The following is a 17,143-nucleotide window of genomic DNA, read 5'->3' on the forward strand; positions in this document are numbered from 1 at the left end:
AGTAAGGAAAATTTGTTTTCTTTTTAGACTATCCTGTAAGAGATTACTTGATGGTGGTTCCTATCAAGTAACAGAGGGCATAAGGGAGAGAGGGTCAACTACTTAGAAGCCTTTGGAAATTCCAGAAAGACGTCTGGCAGTTTTATATTTTATTCCTCTTCCTCCTGCATCTCATTTTCTTTTCCTTTTAAAAATTTCAAGTTGATATTCACATAAGATTTGATTAAAATAAGAGAGGCTTTCCAACATTTCCCAACCTAGAAAACAACAAAAGTCAGATGAACTCAGTGCCAGCAATAGAATCACGACATAAATTCAAGCTGAATAGTGGTATGTCACACCGAAAGATGTCCTCACAAACATGTCCCTTGCTTCACACAGGATCCAATACAATTCAGTTCCAGCCTCAATGTATAGGTTTGCCTGCATAAGGAGCAGACATCATGCAGGTCCCAATGAGTTCAAATTACAGCAAAGCCAACAAGATGCGCACCCCACCCCACCCCCACCACTGAGGAAAATAATTCAATGAAGTTTCTTGTTGGATTGTGCTTAAATAAATCACAACATTGCATGAAAGCTTTAGAGGATAGTCAGGAACCAATGAAGGGAAAAGACAAGTGTACCTGGCCAGCGGTTTGTTCTGGGTATCCTGGTCCCACTCTCCCACAAGCTCACTTTTCCCTGTAATACAGCAGGTAGTACTTCAGGGGGTCGGGCAATGGGAGGCGCAATACCCTCTGGCGAAGGAAGTTTACTGGTGGCTCAGGCTTGGCCTCCCGTAAGGTCCTCTCTGCCACTTCCCGCCGATCCTCCTCTGCATCCTCACAGCTGGTGTCATCAGAGGGGTTGGAAATTCGACTGGCAAAGACTTCTTTGTCCAAAAAGACAATGGTCTCCATTCGCCGGCGACGAAGTCGCCTTCTTTTAAACATAGGTGTGCTCTTCAGTCCACCTCCTTTGGTGGCTTCCTGGCGCATAGCCCTCTTGATGCTGCCACGGATAGCAAGCCTGGCCAGGTCCTGCAGGCTGCGCACAGCCAGTGGTGCTGTGGGACAGGGGTAGAGCCTATGGGCATGGGCAAGGTCAACCCTACACCTAAGTTGCTGGAAGAACTTCAAAGAAGGGGAACATTCTAACAAAATAGGAACTAGTGGTCTACTCTACACGCGTGTTTCTCAGACATATCCACATATACTAATTCTTAACTAGTGGTCTACTCTGCATGTGTGTTTCTCAAGGACATATCCACATATACTAATTCTAACAAAATAGGAACTAGTGGTCTACTCTGCACCATGCGTGTTTCTCAAGGACATATCCACATATACTAATTCTTAACTCTGAAAAGGAAAGAAATACTGTCTAGCCATCCATCAGTCAGCAGCAGAATTTGGAACCTTAGGGTTTGTTCTTGCAGACTAGTTTATAACTCAATTTACTCTGCTCAATGACATGATAACATCCACTCAACAATACAGTAATCTATATTTCAAACATCCTTTTATCTATTTTAATAGTTTCATAGTAATTTATATATTATTTTTCTGCTAAAGTAGACAAATGAAAATCTAAAACCATTTTAAGAAAAAACAAAATTTCCAAATCACACCAAAGGAAAAAAAAAATGGAAACCAAACACAACTTTAAGCTAACAATAAACACATAGCAGTAATAAGGGTTTTTCTCAAAGTAAAAGGAATTAGAGACCAAGGGTTTAAATATATTAAACAGAAAATCTAAAACCCTTTTACCCTCCAGTACACATAACCTTCTCCAAACAAGATGCAACCCTATAGAGAGAACTCTCGTGTAACCTGCAGCATTTGCTACCTAAATCATAAACCTACAGACCACCAGTATCCTCTGCCCTGCAGAAATGCAAGTCTGTAGACCAGGTTCTAACAGCAAACAGTACCTCCTCCCTCTTTCAGAGGCACCAACCTTTCTCTCTTTTCCTCTGTCCCTGAGAACATGGGGCTGTGCTCTCTCTTTGGGATGGTTCTGCAGTATCTTTCCCGCATCCTCCAATGTAGCTCAACAAATGACCTGTGGTATATCCTGCTCTCACTAACTCAATTCAAGAAAGATTAGTTCTAGAACCTCTGCAATTCAGCTGTTTCCCCGAGATACTAAAAACAGTCCCTCACTGGCTACTGGGCTCCCAAGCATCAACTCTGGCCTACTGAGCTTTCTCTAAGGACTACCAGGAATAGCTGGTTCAGTTCATATCCCTTCTCTATGACTTCTCTTCCTTGGGCCTTGTGACACCCCCAAAGGCTCCAGTATCCACTCCGTTTCTCTCTCAGTATGATCCTTGGTTTTATATCTATTCTATGACTTTAAGTAAAACAGACCATTTCCCTAAGCTGAAATTTCATACCAGTCAAGACAATCCTACCCCACACTTAGCATAGACAATAATATCAATACCTTGGCCTCTCCTGTTCCTCCTCAGAAAGGTCATGTATCCCTGAACCCTTCCTGCTGAGGCTAGTGTAGTCTCAATCTTTGTCTCTTGCCTGATGGGGAAAACCCCATCAACTTCCTGCCTGATGCCTGCCTCCAACCTGCATACAGGCCACTTAGGAGGATGGTCCCAGGCAGTGCATGTCCAAGTTGTTCAGTATCATTGTGGGCTGCCTTTGCTATACGGTTTCTCTTACTTCCTTGGTCTCATAAAAATCAGTGATCTAGGAAAATCTGGGAAGACAGAAACTGCAAATACCCTACCCAACTTTGGTTAATGCTAACCAAATCGCATGAATGTTTATCACTAAACATTCACAGTGAGCATTTCAGAAGGCAACACATATCCAGGCTTGACAAGTCCTCATACAGAAACACTCATTTCTAAACAGATCTTCAAAGTCTTCCAAATGCTCTCATGAGTCCTTGTCTTCCACCAAATCCAGCCACTATGCCAGAAGATCATAGGCCACATTTGTTGAAAGAATAAAATTTCAGAGCACCAATTTGACAAATTCACCCTCCAAATGATGGCATTGCAGCATCTTCAATAACATCTGAGGCTCTCCACAGCCATACAATGAACTAAAACCCAAACTACACATAAGTCAAGTTTTTCCAACACATCCCACGACTACACCACAGAGTGTGTGTCTCTATTGCCTTGGTTCTCCTGGTTCTCTTTTTACTCCTCCTAAGCGAATTCCTTCTCACCCTCAAAATCAAGCACAACATAACAACATCTTGTACATGCCTTCCCTAGTCCTTATAAACTCCTTGGTATGTTTCACTGTTAATTGTTAACTGAATTTCATATGACACACAAAGTAGGACAATTTGTTAAATGACTATTTCAAATTGAAATGTTTTGTAAAAAATTCACGAAAATGTATTTGTTTTCAATCTATAATAATTCACATTTCTATTATATTTTTCTCCCTCTCTTTCTTGCACACACACATACACACACACACACACACACATTTTCTAAATGTTTTAAGTGATCAGAAAGCATGATGAATAGTCTTCACTTGGAAATCCTAAATCTTCAAAACTTTGAAATCCTATTTCTGTGAGAGCTGTTTAAAATATAAAACATCAGGATGAATATCACCCTATTTTAGCTCCATGCTGAGTCTACATCTTAGAGATAAAAACACAAAGGTTTAGAGCATAGAAAGCTACACCAAATTTCCCAGTCGCACAGTAGAACAGGCTCCTCATCCATATTGCTTAAAGCAGCATGAGACAGGTACTGTGAGGAAGAGAAAACTGTGTGCAGGTGCCACTACACATTCCCAGCAGGCAAAGCAAACTGCCTGAGATTCCCACATGGCAAAATTAGCTCTTTTGTGAGTCTGCTACTTTCAAAAGCATGATCAGCAACAACATTGTATAGATTTAAAAGAAGACTAAAATCATCTAAGATGGGTTAAATAAAGAGACTTTTTAAATGCCTAAAGTATCTTGTATAATTTGTGGGCTGAAATAAGGGAGGTTAACACTCTTTAATATCAAAGGGTTTTTTTTGTACTTTTTTTCTATTCTGATTTTAATCAGACATAAAAGACAGGTAGATGCTTATACTCACGTAGCTGAACAAGTCTGGGTTGTCCTGACTCCGAACGGCAGGGTTGGACCAGAGGGGCGAAGGAAACAGCCAGAATCTTTTTTGTTTCCCAAGCAGAGGGGCCTGTGCGTGTTATCTTGGTCAACTATCTCAAAGACAAAACAAGAATATCCAAAGGATTTGGCTACTAGACAACTTACATTTAAGTATAATCGTTTCAATATATGAAATCTAAATATGAAATAGCCTGTCTATTTAACACCTAATGTGATATGAATTACAACTAACAGGAATATATTATTATGCAAATGCTTAGTATGAACATACTCAAGCTCCTTAACCTACCTTCTGTTTACAAGAAATACAAATGATAAGCCAGTTAAAGGGCTAGAAGAGAATGAGATAAGGAAGAAAAATTCTTTTTTTTTAAAAAATTTTATTTATTTATTATGTATACAATATTCTGTCTGTGTGTATGTCTGCAGGCCAGAAGAGGGCACCAGACCCCATTACAGATGGTTGTGAGCCACCATGTGGTTGCTGGGAATTGAACTCAGGACCTTTGGAAGAGCAGGCAATGCTCTTAACCTCTGAGCCATCTCTCCAGCCCAAGGAAGAAAAATTTTTACCAAACAATTTTCTAGGGTTCTTCAAAAGAGTGATCGGGGATAAGTTGGGAAGGGTCTGTCCTCAGTAAAAATAATCAAAGATGCACATGGCCACAATATTTCAACCATAAAAAAACCTGAATTCTGTGTGCTGATACGGGATGTCCTTATGTGTATGTGTTACTTTTACTGGATAATGAATAAAGCTGTTTGGACCAATGGCTTAGCAGAGTAAAGCCAGGGAGGATATTCAAACAGAGATATTGAAAGAGAGTAGGCAGAGTCAAGGAGACACCATATAGGAGACAGACGCCAGAACCTTACGGGTAGGCTACAGCCTCGTGGTAATACATAGAGGAATAGGAATGGGTTAATTTAAGATGTAAGAGCTAGCTAGGAATACACCTAAGCTACTGGCCAAAGAGTGTTATAATTAATATAGTTTCTGTGTGATTATAAAGGTACAGTCTCTGCTTTCAGTGTGCTGCTTTCAGGAATATAGCTACAATAGCATCTGAGGCACAAAACATCTAAGGTGCAAGTCATCTGCACCTGTAACAGGAAGGGAGCAGGAGAGGTCAGACACTACCACCATGTTGATGTGACTTTATTCAACATAAATGTGTCATTCTGGATACCTAAGCAATTGTCCTTACTCTCACTAACTGCACTTCAGAGGTGCAGTGGGATATGTTAGTGGATACACAGCAATGTAGATCATCAAAACACTTTATATTATACAATTAGTACCTAAGAATCCAATTTAACAACAAAGTCACATTTGTATAACATGACTAGGACAGTCTGTAAGGAGCCAAGTAAGTCATAGAACTTATAAGTTTATATGCTTATCTTTTCTAAAAACATCTAACTCAGAAAATCATCCACAATTAAGATTCTCTAAAAGGATTAAGCAGCACAATATATAGGGAAATATCTAAAGATTAATCATATTCAGGGATAACAGCAAAAACATTCTTTCAGAAAACTTTGAAGATTAAAAAAGCGTGTGTGTGTGTGTGTGTGTGTGCAAAGGTCTGTGTATGAGTGCCAGTGCTCTCAGAGTCCAGTACAGATCATCAGAATCCCTAAAGCTGGAGTTACAGACCTTCGTGAGCTCAGTTCCTTTGTAAGAACAATATGTTCTTAAACGCTGGGCCATCTCTTCATCACCTAGAATCTTTTTTGTTTTGTTTGTTTAAGACAGAGGGTTTTTTTGTTTTTGTTTTTGTTTTTGTATTGCCGTGGCTATCCTGGAACTCGCTCTGTAGATGAGGCTGGCCTCCAACTCAGAGTTCCACCTGATAAAAGGCATGCACCACCACCACCCAACTACCCAAAAACTTTATTTTTAAAGGATAGTTTCTAGCTAGAATGAACATCAAACATTTAAACATAATGCATAAATGATATGTAAGACCTTAAATAAAACGATAAGCCTGTATTTCATAATCTAGATAAACAGATGGAGATAGTATGAGGACGCCCATCCTTTTCAAATTAACTAGAGCTAAAATGATCTCAATCAAAATTAGTGATACTAAAAGACAAACAAAGCCTTATTAGTCACCTCCCTTTGATTAAAAAAAGGCAAATTACTTAGAAAATTAATAAGCAAACATTAAGAACCAAAATTTATCCTGTATGTCTTACATAATGTATACTTCGGGGGACCAAATCAGTAATAAGCAGTTTTCTCTTTATCAAAGTTAACCAGCACCTAAATACAGAAAAAATGAAGGAATTTAAATGTATTATTCTATAGTTCTTAATGAAACAATGGATCAGGCTACTATCATTCTACAAGGATGAGTAAACAGAGAAGCTGCTTGTGCCTACATACTTAAGTAGAATTTATCCTTGAGATCCAAGGTTTTTAACATCCAAGCAATTGTATACTAAAAATATTCAGAAAAGAGGCAGGCGGATCTCTGTGAGTTCGAGACCAGCCTGGTCTACAAAAGCTAGTTCCAGGACAGGCTCCAAAACCACAGAGAAACCCTGTCTCAAAAAACCAAAAAAAATAAAAATAAAAATATTCAGAAATAATTGTCTACTTCTGAACATGTACAGATTTTCTGCTTGTCATTATTCCGGCAACACAATAACTATTTATATAGTACTGATTGGTGTGGGAGAATTGTCTATATTCTGTCAATCATGTTATAAATAAACGCTGATTGGCCAGGCAGGAAATATAGGCAGAAAAACCAGACAGGAAGTAAAAATGATGTAATGAGAACAAGAGAATTCTGGGAAGGAGGAAATTGATTCCTCCCACTCCTGCCTAGACCACTGAAGCAGCAGGATGTGATCTGCCCCACTGAAAAAAAGTATTGAGCCACATGGCTAACATAGATCAGAAAAATGGGTTAATCAAGATGTGACAGTAAGCCAGTGAGAGGCTAAAGCTAATGGGCCAATCAGCTTATAATTTATGGAGACCTATGTGTGACTTTCTTTGGGGCTAAACAGTTGTGGGATACTGGGCGGGACAAAAACCCCAACAAACAAGCAGCCTGGCCCCCCATGTTACAACTGATACTCTATCAGACATTACAAGTAATCTAGAGGGATTCTGAAGCACACAGGAGGATGTGTGTAGGTCATATGTCACTATCACATGACATGATTTTATAAAAGGATCTGAGGTATCTCCATATTTTGTGATCATGAGTGGAAGAAAGTGATCTCAGAATGAATCCTTTGTATACTGAGGGCAAATGTTTATTTTTAATACATGGATTATATTCTTTTGTTCTCCTCCATCAAAATATGACAAAGGTAAACTCTACCAAGCCTCTAGATATAATTACCAATATTTAGAAAATACAAAGGACAAAAGAACATGCATCTATGGACTGAAAAGTCCAGAGTGTAGGAAAACACTATGAGACCAATAACCTACTCTCCTGAATAAATCAGTTGAAAAGAAAATATGAAAAAGAAAACCAATAGATTAAAAAATAAGAAGGAAAATAGCTAGGAAAACTGAGCTAGGAAAATAGCTCAGTTGGTAAAGTGTTTGACATGCAAACAGGAGAACCAGAGTTCCAAACCCCAGCACTCAATTAAACATTAGGCAGATGGTGTGGTTCACCTGTAATCCCAACAGTCAAAAGGTGGAGACAAGGAATCCACAGAGCAAGCTGGCTAGCTAGATTAGGCAAACTGGTGAACTCTGGTTTCAAGTGAGAAATCCTGCCTCCATACATAAGGTGGAAAGCAATCAAAGAAAATACCAGATGTCAATTCTCTGGCCTCCACATGAACATGACATGCATACCTGCACACTGGCAGATATACGTGGCCACACACATGTGAATACCCATACATAAACACACACACCTAAGACATGCATCAACCAAATGCAACTTTTAAATACCAAAATGATATAGATTCAAAATTAAATGACTTAAAATTACATTCATGACCTCTTTTAAGTAAAGCATTGTAAGTTACAAGACAATCTATACAAGAAAATTTTGGAAAAGGGAAAATGTGTAAAATACTTTCCATCAAGTATTGAGCAAGTAGACCATTATAAGAACAAAAACAACAAAGGGAGCTAGGATGAAGATGAAGAGAAGGAAGAAGAGGAGGGAAGGAAGAAAATTAGTGGTGAGAAGGAAAAAAGAACAAAGAGAACAAATCTAAGAGAAAAAGGAGGTAAGGGAAGTTTCAGACATAGCACCTAGGGTTTGGAAGACCTAGGCATATCCATCCTGCCCTCCATTAATAAAACGGCAGAAGCTATTGCAAAAGTAGTACAGATAAACTGACTGTGAAGGAGAGTATACACAATATCAGCTGTGTAGAGAATCTGACCTTCTCTTCCAAGGGCATGACAAGGATCCCTCCAACTTTAAGAAGATTCTTCATGTACTCTTCGTGTTCTTTCTGCACACCTGCTCCACAATACACACGATCATACTGACAACAATCTGGAGCAATCTCTAGGCAATTGCCAGTTACAAACAAAGGTTCACAGAAGTCAAATCTGCGAAGAAAGAAGTTTTCTGTAACTATATATGTCATTGCAACAAGTGCATAAAACAAACTTGTGCTTACCATAGGTTATGTTTTAATTACAAAATCACAGACAAGGAAACACTTTCTGAATCCAGGAGCTAGAAGCTGTATTACTATATAAATAGATCCTTAGAAATTACAAACAAAATAAAATGAAAGTGAATGTTCCAACATGATCTAAATATAAAGCAACACCAGCCATCAGTTTTCACTGTTTTTACAATGTGCAACACCACATTCAGTTGCATGACAAGCAACTGGAGATTTTACCAGATTTTGATTATTTCAGTGTGTGTGTGTGTGTGTGTGCGCGCACGCATGTACCGCATGCATGCATGAAAACTTCAGAGGACAACTTGTAGAAGTCAGTTCTCCTTTCACCAGGTGGTTCCCAGAGATCAAATTCAGATCATCACTCTGGGCAGCAAGTTCCTTTACCTACCCTGACCATTTTGCTAATCCCAACAGGAAGTTTTAAAGAGCACTTTCTCTTTTTGGACAGGCACTCTCTACTGTCTAGCCTAGAAATTGACACGTAGACCAACTTGCTCAAACACACAAAGATCTGCCTGCCTCTGTCCACAACTATCAGCAAAAAAAAAAGCACTTTTTATTCTATAAAACTCCCATTCTTTAAGAAGTTTAGTGCATGTTTTAAACACCAAGAGCTACTTACATAAACTGTTCAAAAACAAACGTAACTATTCTATTGTAGAAACCATTAGGTGATAAAAGTTTTCTATACTGGAACATGAAAACTGAATAAAGTTTTTGTTTTCCTCTCTTACTATACTGATGAAAAATTAATATAAGTGTCATAAGTTATAAAACACAAAGCTGGCTGGAAGATGGTGGCCTACACCTTTAATCCCAGCACTTGGGAGGTAGAGGCAGGAGGATCTCTGTAAATCCAAAGACAGCCTGGTCTGATTTCCAGTGTATCAGAGCTGTCAAACAGAAAAACCATGTCTCAAAAAATAAAAAAAAAAAAAAAAACAAATAAACAAAAAGCTGCCTAGGTGTGGTGGTGCATGCCTTTAATCCCAGAACTCAAGAGACAGAGGCAGGAGGGTTTATATAAATTTAAGGCCAGCCTGGTCTACATAGTGAGTTCCAAGATAGCCAAGGCTATGTGAGGATACTTTGTCTCAAGAAACAAAGAAATAAAATAAAATAAAAACCATAAAGCCCTTAAGACTAGAGAATATTAAAACAGTACAGTAACTAGGGTAGATACACATATAACCTGGGATCATCTCATCATACTTTGTTTATTGACCAATGCATATTAAACAGGCTTTTTCTATCTGTCATTAACACCCTTAGTTGAACCAATGGGTTGCATCTGACCATACTTGTCAAAACTATCACTTGTTCTGATGAAGACATCCAGTTTCTGCTTGGCATACTCAGTCACATCTGAATGAAGCTCCACCCCATGGTTCACACCAAAAGGACCTGAAAATATTGAGAATAACAAAGCTCTTAGAATAGGAAAAGAACCCTTGTTCATTTGTTTTTCTGTACTTTACTAATTACAACACAGATAATTATGTAATGTATAATTACAGAAATTCACGAGGTTTTAAGGTCTCAACACATTTGTGGCTCTAAATCACTCAAGGGAGTCTTTCTATTCATTAACACAGTATTTGTTTTAATGCCTGGACTTTTCAAACATCAAAAGAACAATTTTTAAAAATTTGCAAATTGAAAAAAAAGCAAAAGAAAAAAGGAATTTTACTGAAAAATTTAAGAAGAAATCTATATTTACAAATAAAACTTATATTAGGCTTTATCTAAATCTCACAGCACTTTCATTATCACTATTGGCGGTATCGAGTGGCAGTGTCTCCAGACTTACTCTCTTCATAGGTATTAAGGCGCACTGCGTGCGTGCGTGCGTACGTGTGTGTGAATTAAGAAATCACATAAAGTCAAGATTTATACACTTTTGCTTTTTTCCATCATTCATAGCAGAATGCAGCAGCACAGGTAAGAAGAGACAAAGATATGGAAACCCCCCACTTACGACTCATTCAGTCATCCACCACCTAGTAGCTAAGCTTCAGGCAACTGATAGGAGGTTCATGGTCTTCACCAGGGGATGCAACCAGCCCACTACATTTTCTATCTCAAACGATAGACATTGTTCTAATGCAGAGAGGACTCAAGCTCCGTATCCACACTCACCTAGAATGAGGCCCACCATGGAGCTGAGGTAGCCAGTACCACTGCCCAAATTGAGAAATGAGAGCCCAGGCTGCAGATCCAGAGCCTCCATCACCTCTGAGTAGATGCAAGGGGCTGAGAGGTGAATGTTTCCATGCTTCCATGCCAAGTCTTTGTACGCATTTTCTTTAAATTCTTCAAGGTAATAATCTGCTCGATCGATAGCTCGGAAAGCCTGCTCTACTAAGTCCGTCCGGATGTACTGGGCTTCCTTCAAATTGTCAATGAGCTCATCGTTGTCCTCACCAGCACTCACAGCACCGCCCATGTTCAAGATTACAATCAAGCAAGACTACAATTAAAACATTAATAACTATTTACATTAAAGTCAAGAGCAAAACCTCTAAACACATATTATTTTCATGAATATAGTAATAAGTATGAATGTAATAAAGACAGAAGTATCTTTTGTCAATAACTGCTTCATCCTCTAAGGATGCTGGTATTGGGAGCGGGGATTACAGGGCCAAAGGAATGGTTCAGTGGGTAAAGTACTTGACACAGAGCCAATAACATTAGTGCATTCCCCAGAACATACATAAAGATGAAAGGAAAGAATCCAACACCACTGGGTTGTCCTCTGATCTCCTCACCCAGACAATGGCATGTGAGAGCCCACACACACCATAATTTTTTTAATTAGGAAAAAAATCCTAGTACCACTAGAAAGTTAAGTCAACAGCAAATAAGCCATTTGATGTTTGACTGACTCAATTTTTTTTAAAAAAATTACATTTATTATTTGGAGGATATGTATAGTAGTCTATGTGCACCACAAAACACAAGTGGAGGTCAGAGAACAATTTGCAGGAGTGATCTCTAGGGATCCTAGGGTACCTTTACCCTTTGAGTCATCCTGAAATTCAAATTTAATGGTATCCCAATGTTAACTAGGGCATTACATCTCAACGTACACACAAACTCATCCACAACAAGCAATCCATCCAATCTGACTTGGTTACTCTGATGTTTAAACTGTAGGTAAAAATATCCACAAAACTTTCTTCCCAAATAGAACACACTGTGACAAATACCTTATTGTAACAAACATAAAATCAGTTTCAAGGCTAACGTTTAGCAGAGAAGTTGTCCCTGCCAGCACTGTGTGTCCTACATCCCTAACACAGCTTCCCCTCGCCTCTAAAAAATATACCTCTTATCTTTTCCCACAGTGTCTTGCTAAAGAAAGCATTCCTTTTAGGTCCAATTACTAAAATACAATATGCCCTGGTAAGTACACAGAGAATATTTTTTACCCTGAAGAAGTCTTTTTCTTCATAGAAAAATAATATCCTCCCCAGTTTTATACTGACCTTGGGTGACTTTTCCAAACTAATGACTTTATTTCTTACAAGGTGGTAATGCTGGTATAAACTGCTGAAGACTATGGAGTCACAGGAAGATCTGTAGACTTTATGAATCAAAACAGCCTCCTGTTCAGGAGTTCAAGGTCATCTTCAGTGAGTTCCAGGCCAGCATGGACTACATAAGAACCTGTCTCAGACCAGGTGGTGGCACATGCCTTTAATCACAGCACTCAAGAGGCAGAGACAGGAGGCGCTCTGTGAGTTTGAGGCCAGTCTGGTCTACAGAGTGAGTTCCAGGACAGCCAAGGCTACACAGAGAAGCCCTGTCTAAAAAAAGAAAAAGGAAAAGAAAAAAAAAGAAGAACCTCAATAACAACAAAACTACTATGGTTCCCCTCCCCTCTCAGTCTTCTTTCTGGAACATTAGAGATAACCACTATACACATCCATGTGCACAACTGGTAACAGCGCTGCCTGGAAAACTAAGCCTAGGAATGAAGATACCACTCTGACATCTTAAAACAGGTGAAAAACTATGTCTTGATACATATTTGTTTCTATTTTATGACAAAATAGTCCATCTTCATAATCAAGACAAATAATATTTTTCAAATCATGATTCAACTATTGAAATTTCATCTACTTCCAAAGTAGATTCGGAGCTCTTTCCCCCAGCTGTAACTAGTCCTTAATGCTAATACGGCTGGGTTTAATCTTGGATAAGTCACTTAGTTCTACTGCTACACTATCAATCTAACAGGGCCACCTTAAAATTGGGACACCAGTTGAAAATAAGAGTAACGTGTTTATATGCTTACAAGCCAATCTAGGAGAGAACCTTTAAAAACCACATAGACTACTGAATCAAGAAAGCCATCCTCTTCACCCTGAATATGTCACTCTGCCACAGTTCCAATATTTAACAGTTTCTAGCAGGTACCACAAACCATGTTAGATATGTTTCATTTAGTACTAGATGTTTATCTTACTGAACTTTTCCTCACATGAAAGCTTATTCCATATTAAAAGAACAGAATTTCGCCAGGCGGTGGTGGTGCATGCCTTTAATCCCAGCACTTGGGAGGCAGAGACCAGTCTGGTCAACAGAGTGAATTCTAGGACAGACTCCAAAGTTACAGAGAAACTGTCTCAAAAAAACAAAAAACAAACAAACAAAATAAACAAACAATTTCAGTAAGAACAGCAGCCATCTTTCTAACAGTTACCACCATCCAGTCAGCACTACACTGAACATCTAAAGGTGGAGTAAACTGTTCTGTGCTGTTTAAGCTTGTTCAAAATGGATGATGAAAGCAAGGTCTCTCTTGTACCAACTCTAGCATATTTGTTTCCAGGTCTCCAAATGTTCTCCAAAATACCTTTTTCTGGGGCTGGGTGGGCACCTAATTCTATGAATGGAGGAAAGAAAGAGCAAAACAGCCCAGGAATAAAATACTGTGTCCTTGATAATGACTAAAACGCTAACCATTTCCAAGACTATTGTTTATCAGATGGTATAAAAACACCTCAGTAGGAACAGGAAGCCAGAAATTCAGCCATGGAAACCTCACCCACAGAGCGAAAGTTGGCTTGAGAATCCAGATGGCTGCTTCAACTTCTCCAGTCATCTGCTTCTTGCTATTCTTTTTTAAAAAAAAAAAAAACAAAAAACAAACAAAAAAAACCTGGAAAGCCTCACCTGGGTCTCTCAATCAAGAATTCCAAATGGCTGCTTCAATTAGGAAATTTCCAGATGATTTCTGCCATTATCTCTTGTTTGTTCCCTCAGTGGCTACTCGAGTCATCTGTATTAAATGTGTGTACTAAATCTGATGATGTTTTGTTATTTATCTTCTACTTCTATCACTACTCACTATTTCTCTTACTTTTGCTTGCTATATACTTATTAAATTTACTCATTTAAAACAGAAAGCTGTCTGGAGCTATTGTAGACCATGTTCCAGATCAGATAATTCTCTAGACTACACAGAACACCAAGGTAGCCCTATCTGTCGCTATTGTTGGAGAGCAGGTAAACAATGATAGAGTCTGATGTCTGATACTTAATATTATCTTTGTCTGACCATCTAAAGTTGCTTTGCATAGAAGCATCGATTTCAAAAAAAAAAAAAAAAAAAAAAAAAAAAAAAAAAAAACAACTTTGACGCACCCTCACCAAACCAAATAGTATTGTTGCAACAGAATGCAATACATTGAAGGTGAAGAATCATTTTTAGGAGGCTGTCCTTCCCTCACTACACTACATACTTTACGACTTGCTGTTTGTTTTTGTTTTTTGTTTTGTTTTTCAAGACAGGGTTTCTCACTGTAGCCTTGGCTGTCCTGGAACTCACTCTGTAGACCAGGCTGGCCTCAAACTCACAGAGATCCGCCTACCTCTGTGCCACTGCTGCCCCCCGCCCCAGTACTAAGATTAAAGGCGTGCACCACCACCACCTAGCAGGATGTCACTTCTTAAGCGGATATCTTGCTGAGCAAATGAGTCCCAAACCATCACCGTGACAAGAGAATGATGGGAATAACTGAGGCTTCTTACCTTGAAACCCAGAACTCTTGGAGGGTATGTATTAAGTGCATACGATTTGCTGCCTAATTCTGAATGAAAGCTTGAATAGACTGGGGGAAATTCCTACTGTTTTATGCATAAAAAAGCCTTGGAACTACCAGCAAGGTCTCAGTGGAGGATGGAGAAAAGCCAGGGCCAAGGGAGAGGCCAAACCCCACCACTTCAGAGGGCCCACTTCAATTCTCTCTACATACAATCAGTGCTACGCCTCTTTAAACACCTCGTTCTAGAAAGACAGCCTACAAACACCGGAATGGAGCCTACTTTAGCCATGTCTTCGCTAACGAGAACAGAGAACAGTGCAGGCAGATGACTGAGTTGGTGACTGAGGCACAGGCCTAATAAAAACCAAACAAAGGAACCAGGCCCCTGCAAATTTTCTCCAGCTATTTTAGACCTTTCCCTAGTCGGGTCCATTCTTTTCTCCTTTGCAGGACACTCTGCCTTCTTTCAAATAACCATTCAAGGTGGAATTTGTTTCAAACCTTGGCAATGCCCGACTTGCCCTTGAGCTAATTGCAAACGTTTTCTACTTAATCAGAAATAGGCTGTAGATCTAGAGCAAACATATCCTAGAGTTAGCAACAGGCAGTGGGGGGGAGGGGGATACGCTGGAGGGGAGGTGCTGAAGGAAGATTTGGTGTGTGTGTGGGGGGGTGCTGGAGGGAGATGGGGGGGGAGGCAGGCGCTGGGGCTAGAAACTCTCAGAAGATGCTAAGAGACGCAGACGCTAGTGAACCGGTAACCAAAGGTGGAGAACCAGTACAGAGGGAAGGGCCGAGGGGCAGCAACAGCTCTACCTCGGCGCTTAGCGGCTCTCGGGTTTAGACTCCGACAGCAGTTCTTTGGACTCTTCGTTCGCTTTCGCACCAACCTCGGCCGCTGTAAACATCCGCTGCTGCGTCTGCGCCTGCGCGCGCTATAGCGGAACTGAGCATGTGCAGTTGGAGGAGCTCTTAAAGGGGTAACAGCGCTGCCCCAGAACACTTCTTTTTCTCACTCCCTGGTTTGAATTCCTTAGTGGGTCCCTGAATCAGTGGCTACTACGTAGTCTCAGAGTAGGTCCCTGGCCTAGTGATATGAGGGGATGCAGGCGTGTTGGCGGTGGGGAAAGTCTTTTGTCTGCCTATGACCACTCAAGGACACCTCCCACACAGCAGAAAAAGCCTGAGTAAAGAAACAGTGATAGATTGGGTGCCCACGCCTGCAAGCATTACAACACAAATGACTGTCAGCCCTGCTGCTGCCAGACCACTGAGCCAAGGGGCCACCTGCACACTTGCACTTTACAATCCTTGAGCAGTTCTCCTGACCACTTCAGAGAAACATACAAAATAGACCACAGTCTAAGTGACCCTTGAAGGCTACCTGTCAAGGTTGTTCTGAGTCTTGTTCTTCCAGTTTTGAGTGAGAAGCAGAAACCTGTTCTGTATCATCATGATTGCACACCTCCTCCGCACAGCCTGGAGGGCACATGTTGAAGAAAGTGGCGTCAAGACAGAAGGAGCATGGATTTTTAAGTCAGCATCTGTAAGAGAGTCACTCAATCTGCCATGGGTTGTGTTATGAATGAAAAATAAATGATTATACTATTTTTTAAAGTTTGTGTAGAAAGACAAAAGTTCCAAAATAGATAACACAATAATAAGGGAAAAGAACAAAAGCATAGACCAGACACTGTCTGGTTTCATGACTTACTATTAAAATTACAGTAATCAAATGTCATATGGGGCCAAAGTAAATTAATGGTATCAAATACAAAGCCCAGGATAGACCCACACAAATCTAGTAAACTCACCCTTGATAAAAGAATAAACACAATTCAATGGAGGAAGAAAGGTCTTTTCAACAAAAGATGGTGGAATTATTACACATCCACATATAAAGCTAATAGAGACAGATCTCACCCTACTTTGGCTGCCAGCACCCAAGTCAGCTTGTAACACCACCTCAACAGGGATCTAATGCATCTGGCCTCTGCCGTCACCTGCAGTCAGGTGTGCACACACATACACACACACTTAAAAGTAAATATTTTAAAAACTGGCATCATTTCTATGTAAAATATACTGTTAAGGGAATAAGAAGATAAGACACAGACTGAAAAACAATAGTCTCAAAACACATGTCTGATAAAGGATTTTAAAGAATCCTTAAAAATCAACAATAAGAAAACAAACAGCACAAATAGAAATAGGTGAAAACTATGAACAGCAAAGAAAATATACAGATGACAAATGAGCATTATGAATAGATGCTCGACATCATGTGTAATTCTGTAATTGCAGGCTTATAAAATAATGTGATATCAATACACGCCTATTAGAAAAGCCAAACT

At 39.6% G+C, this 17,143-nt stretch overlaps 1 protein-coding gene across 3 annotated transcripts; it reads right to left on the minus strand.

Moving 5' to 3' along the window:
* Positions 1–11: 11 nt before the first annotated feature.
* Pcmtd2 (protein-L-isoaspartate (D-aspartate) O-methyltransferase domain containing 2) lies at positions 12–15,718 on the minus strand. 3 transcript variants are annotated; one of them, XM_057780632.1, is made up of 7 exons: positions 15,606–15,718; positions 10,873–11,203; positions 10,035–10,137; positions 8,476–8,647; positions 4,061–4,184; positions 627–1,048; positions 12–257 (listed from the first exon to the last, which is right to left on the minus strand). In XM_057780632.1, exons 2-6 carry the CDS (start codon positions 11,177–11,179, stop codon positions 675–677), a joined length of 1,080 nt encoding a protein of 359 aa, XP_057636615.1. In that variant the 5' UTR covers positions 11,180–11,203; positions 15,606–15,718; the 3' UTR covers positions 12–257; positions 627–674. The 3 variants fall into 3 exon arrangements, with proteins under 3 accessions (XP_057636615.1, XP_057636614.1, XP_057636617.1); XM_057780631.1 differs by having other exon boundaries at positions 12–1,048; XM_057780634.1 differs by lacking the exon at positions 12–257 and having other exon boundaries at positions 775–1,048; positions 4,061–4,188.
* Between the last annotated feature and the right edge of the window lie 1,425 nt (positions 15,719–17,143).

This window comes from Chionomys nivalis, chromosome 9 (assembly GCF_950005125.1).
Source record: "Chionomys nivalis chromosome 9, mChiNiv1.1, whole genome shotgun sequence".
In the NCBI taxonomy this organism is placed as follows: Eukaryota; Metazoa; Chordata; class Mammalia; order Rodentia; family Cricetidae; genus Chionomys; species Chionomys nivalis.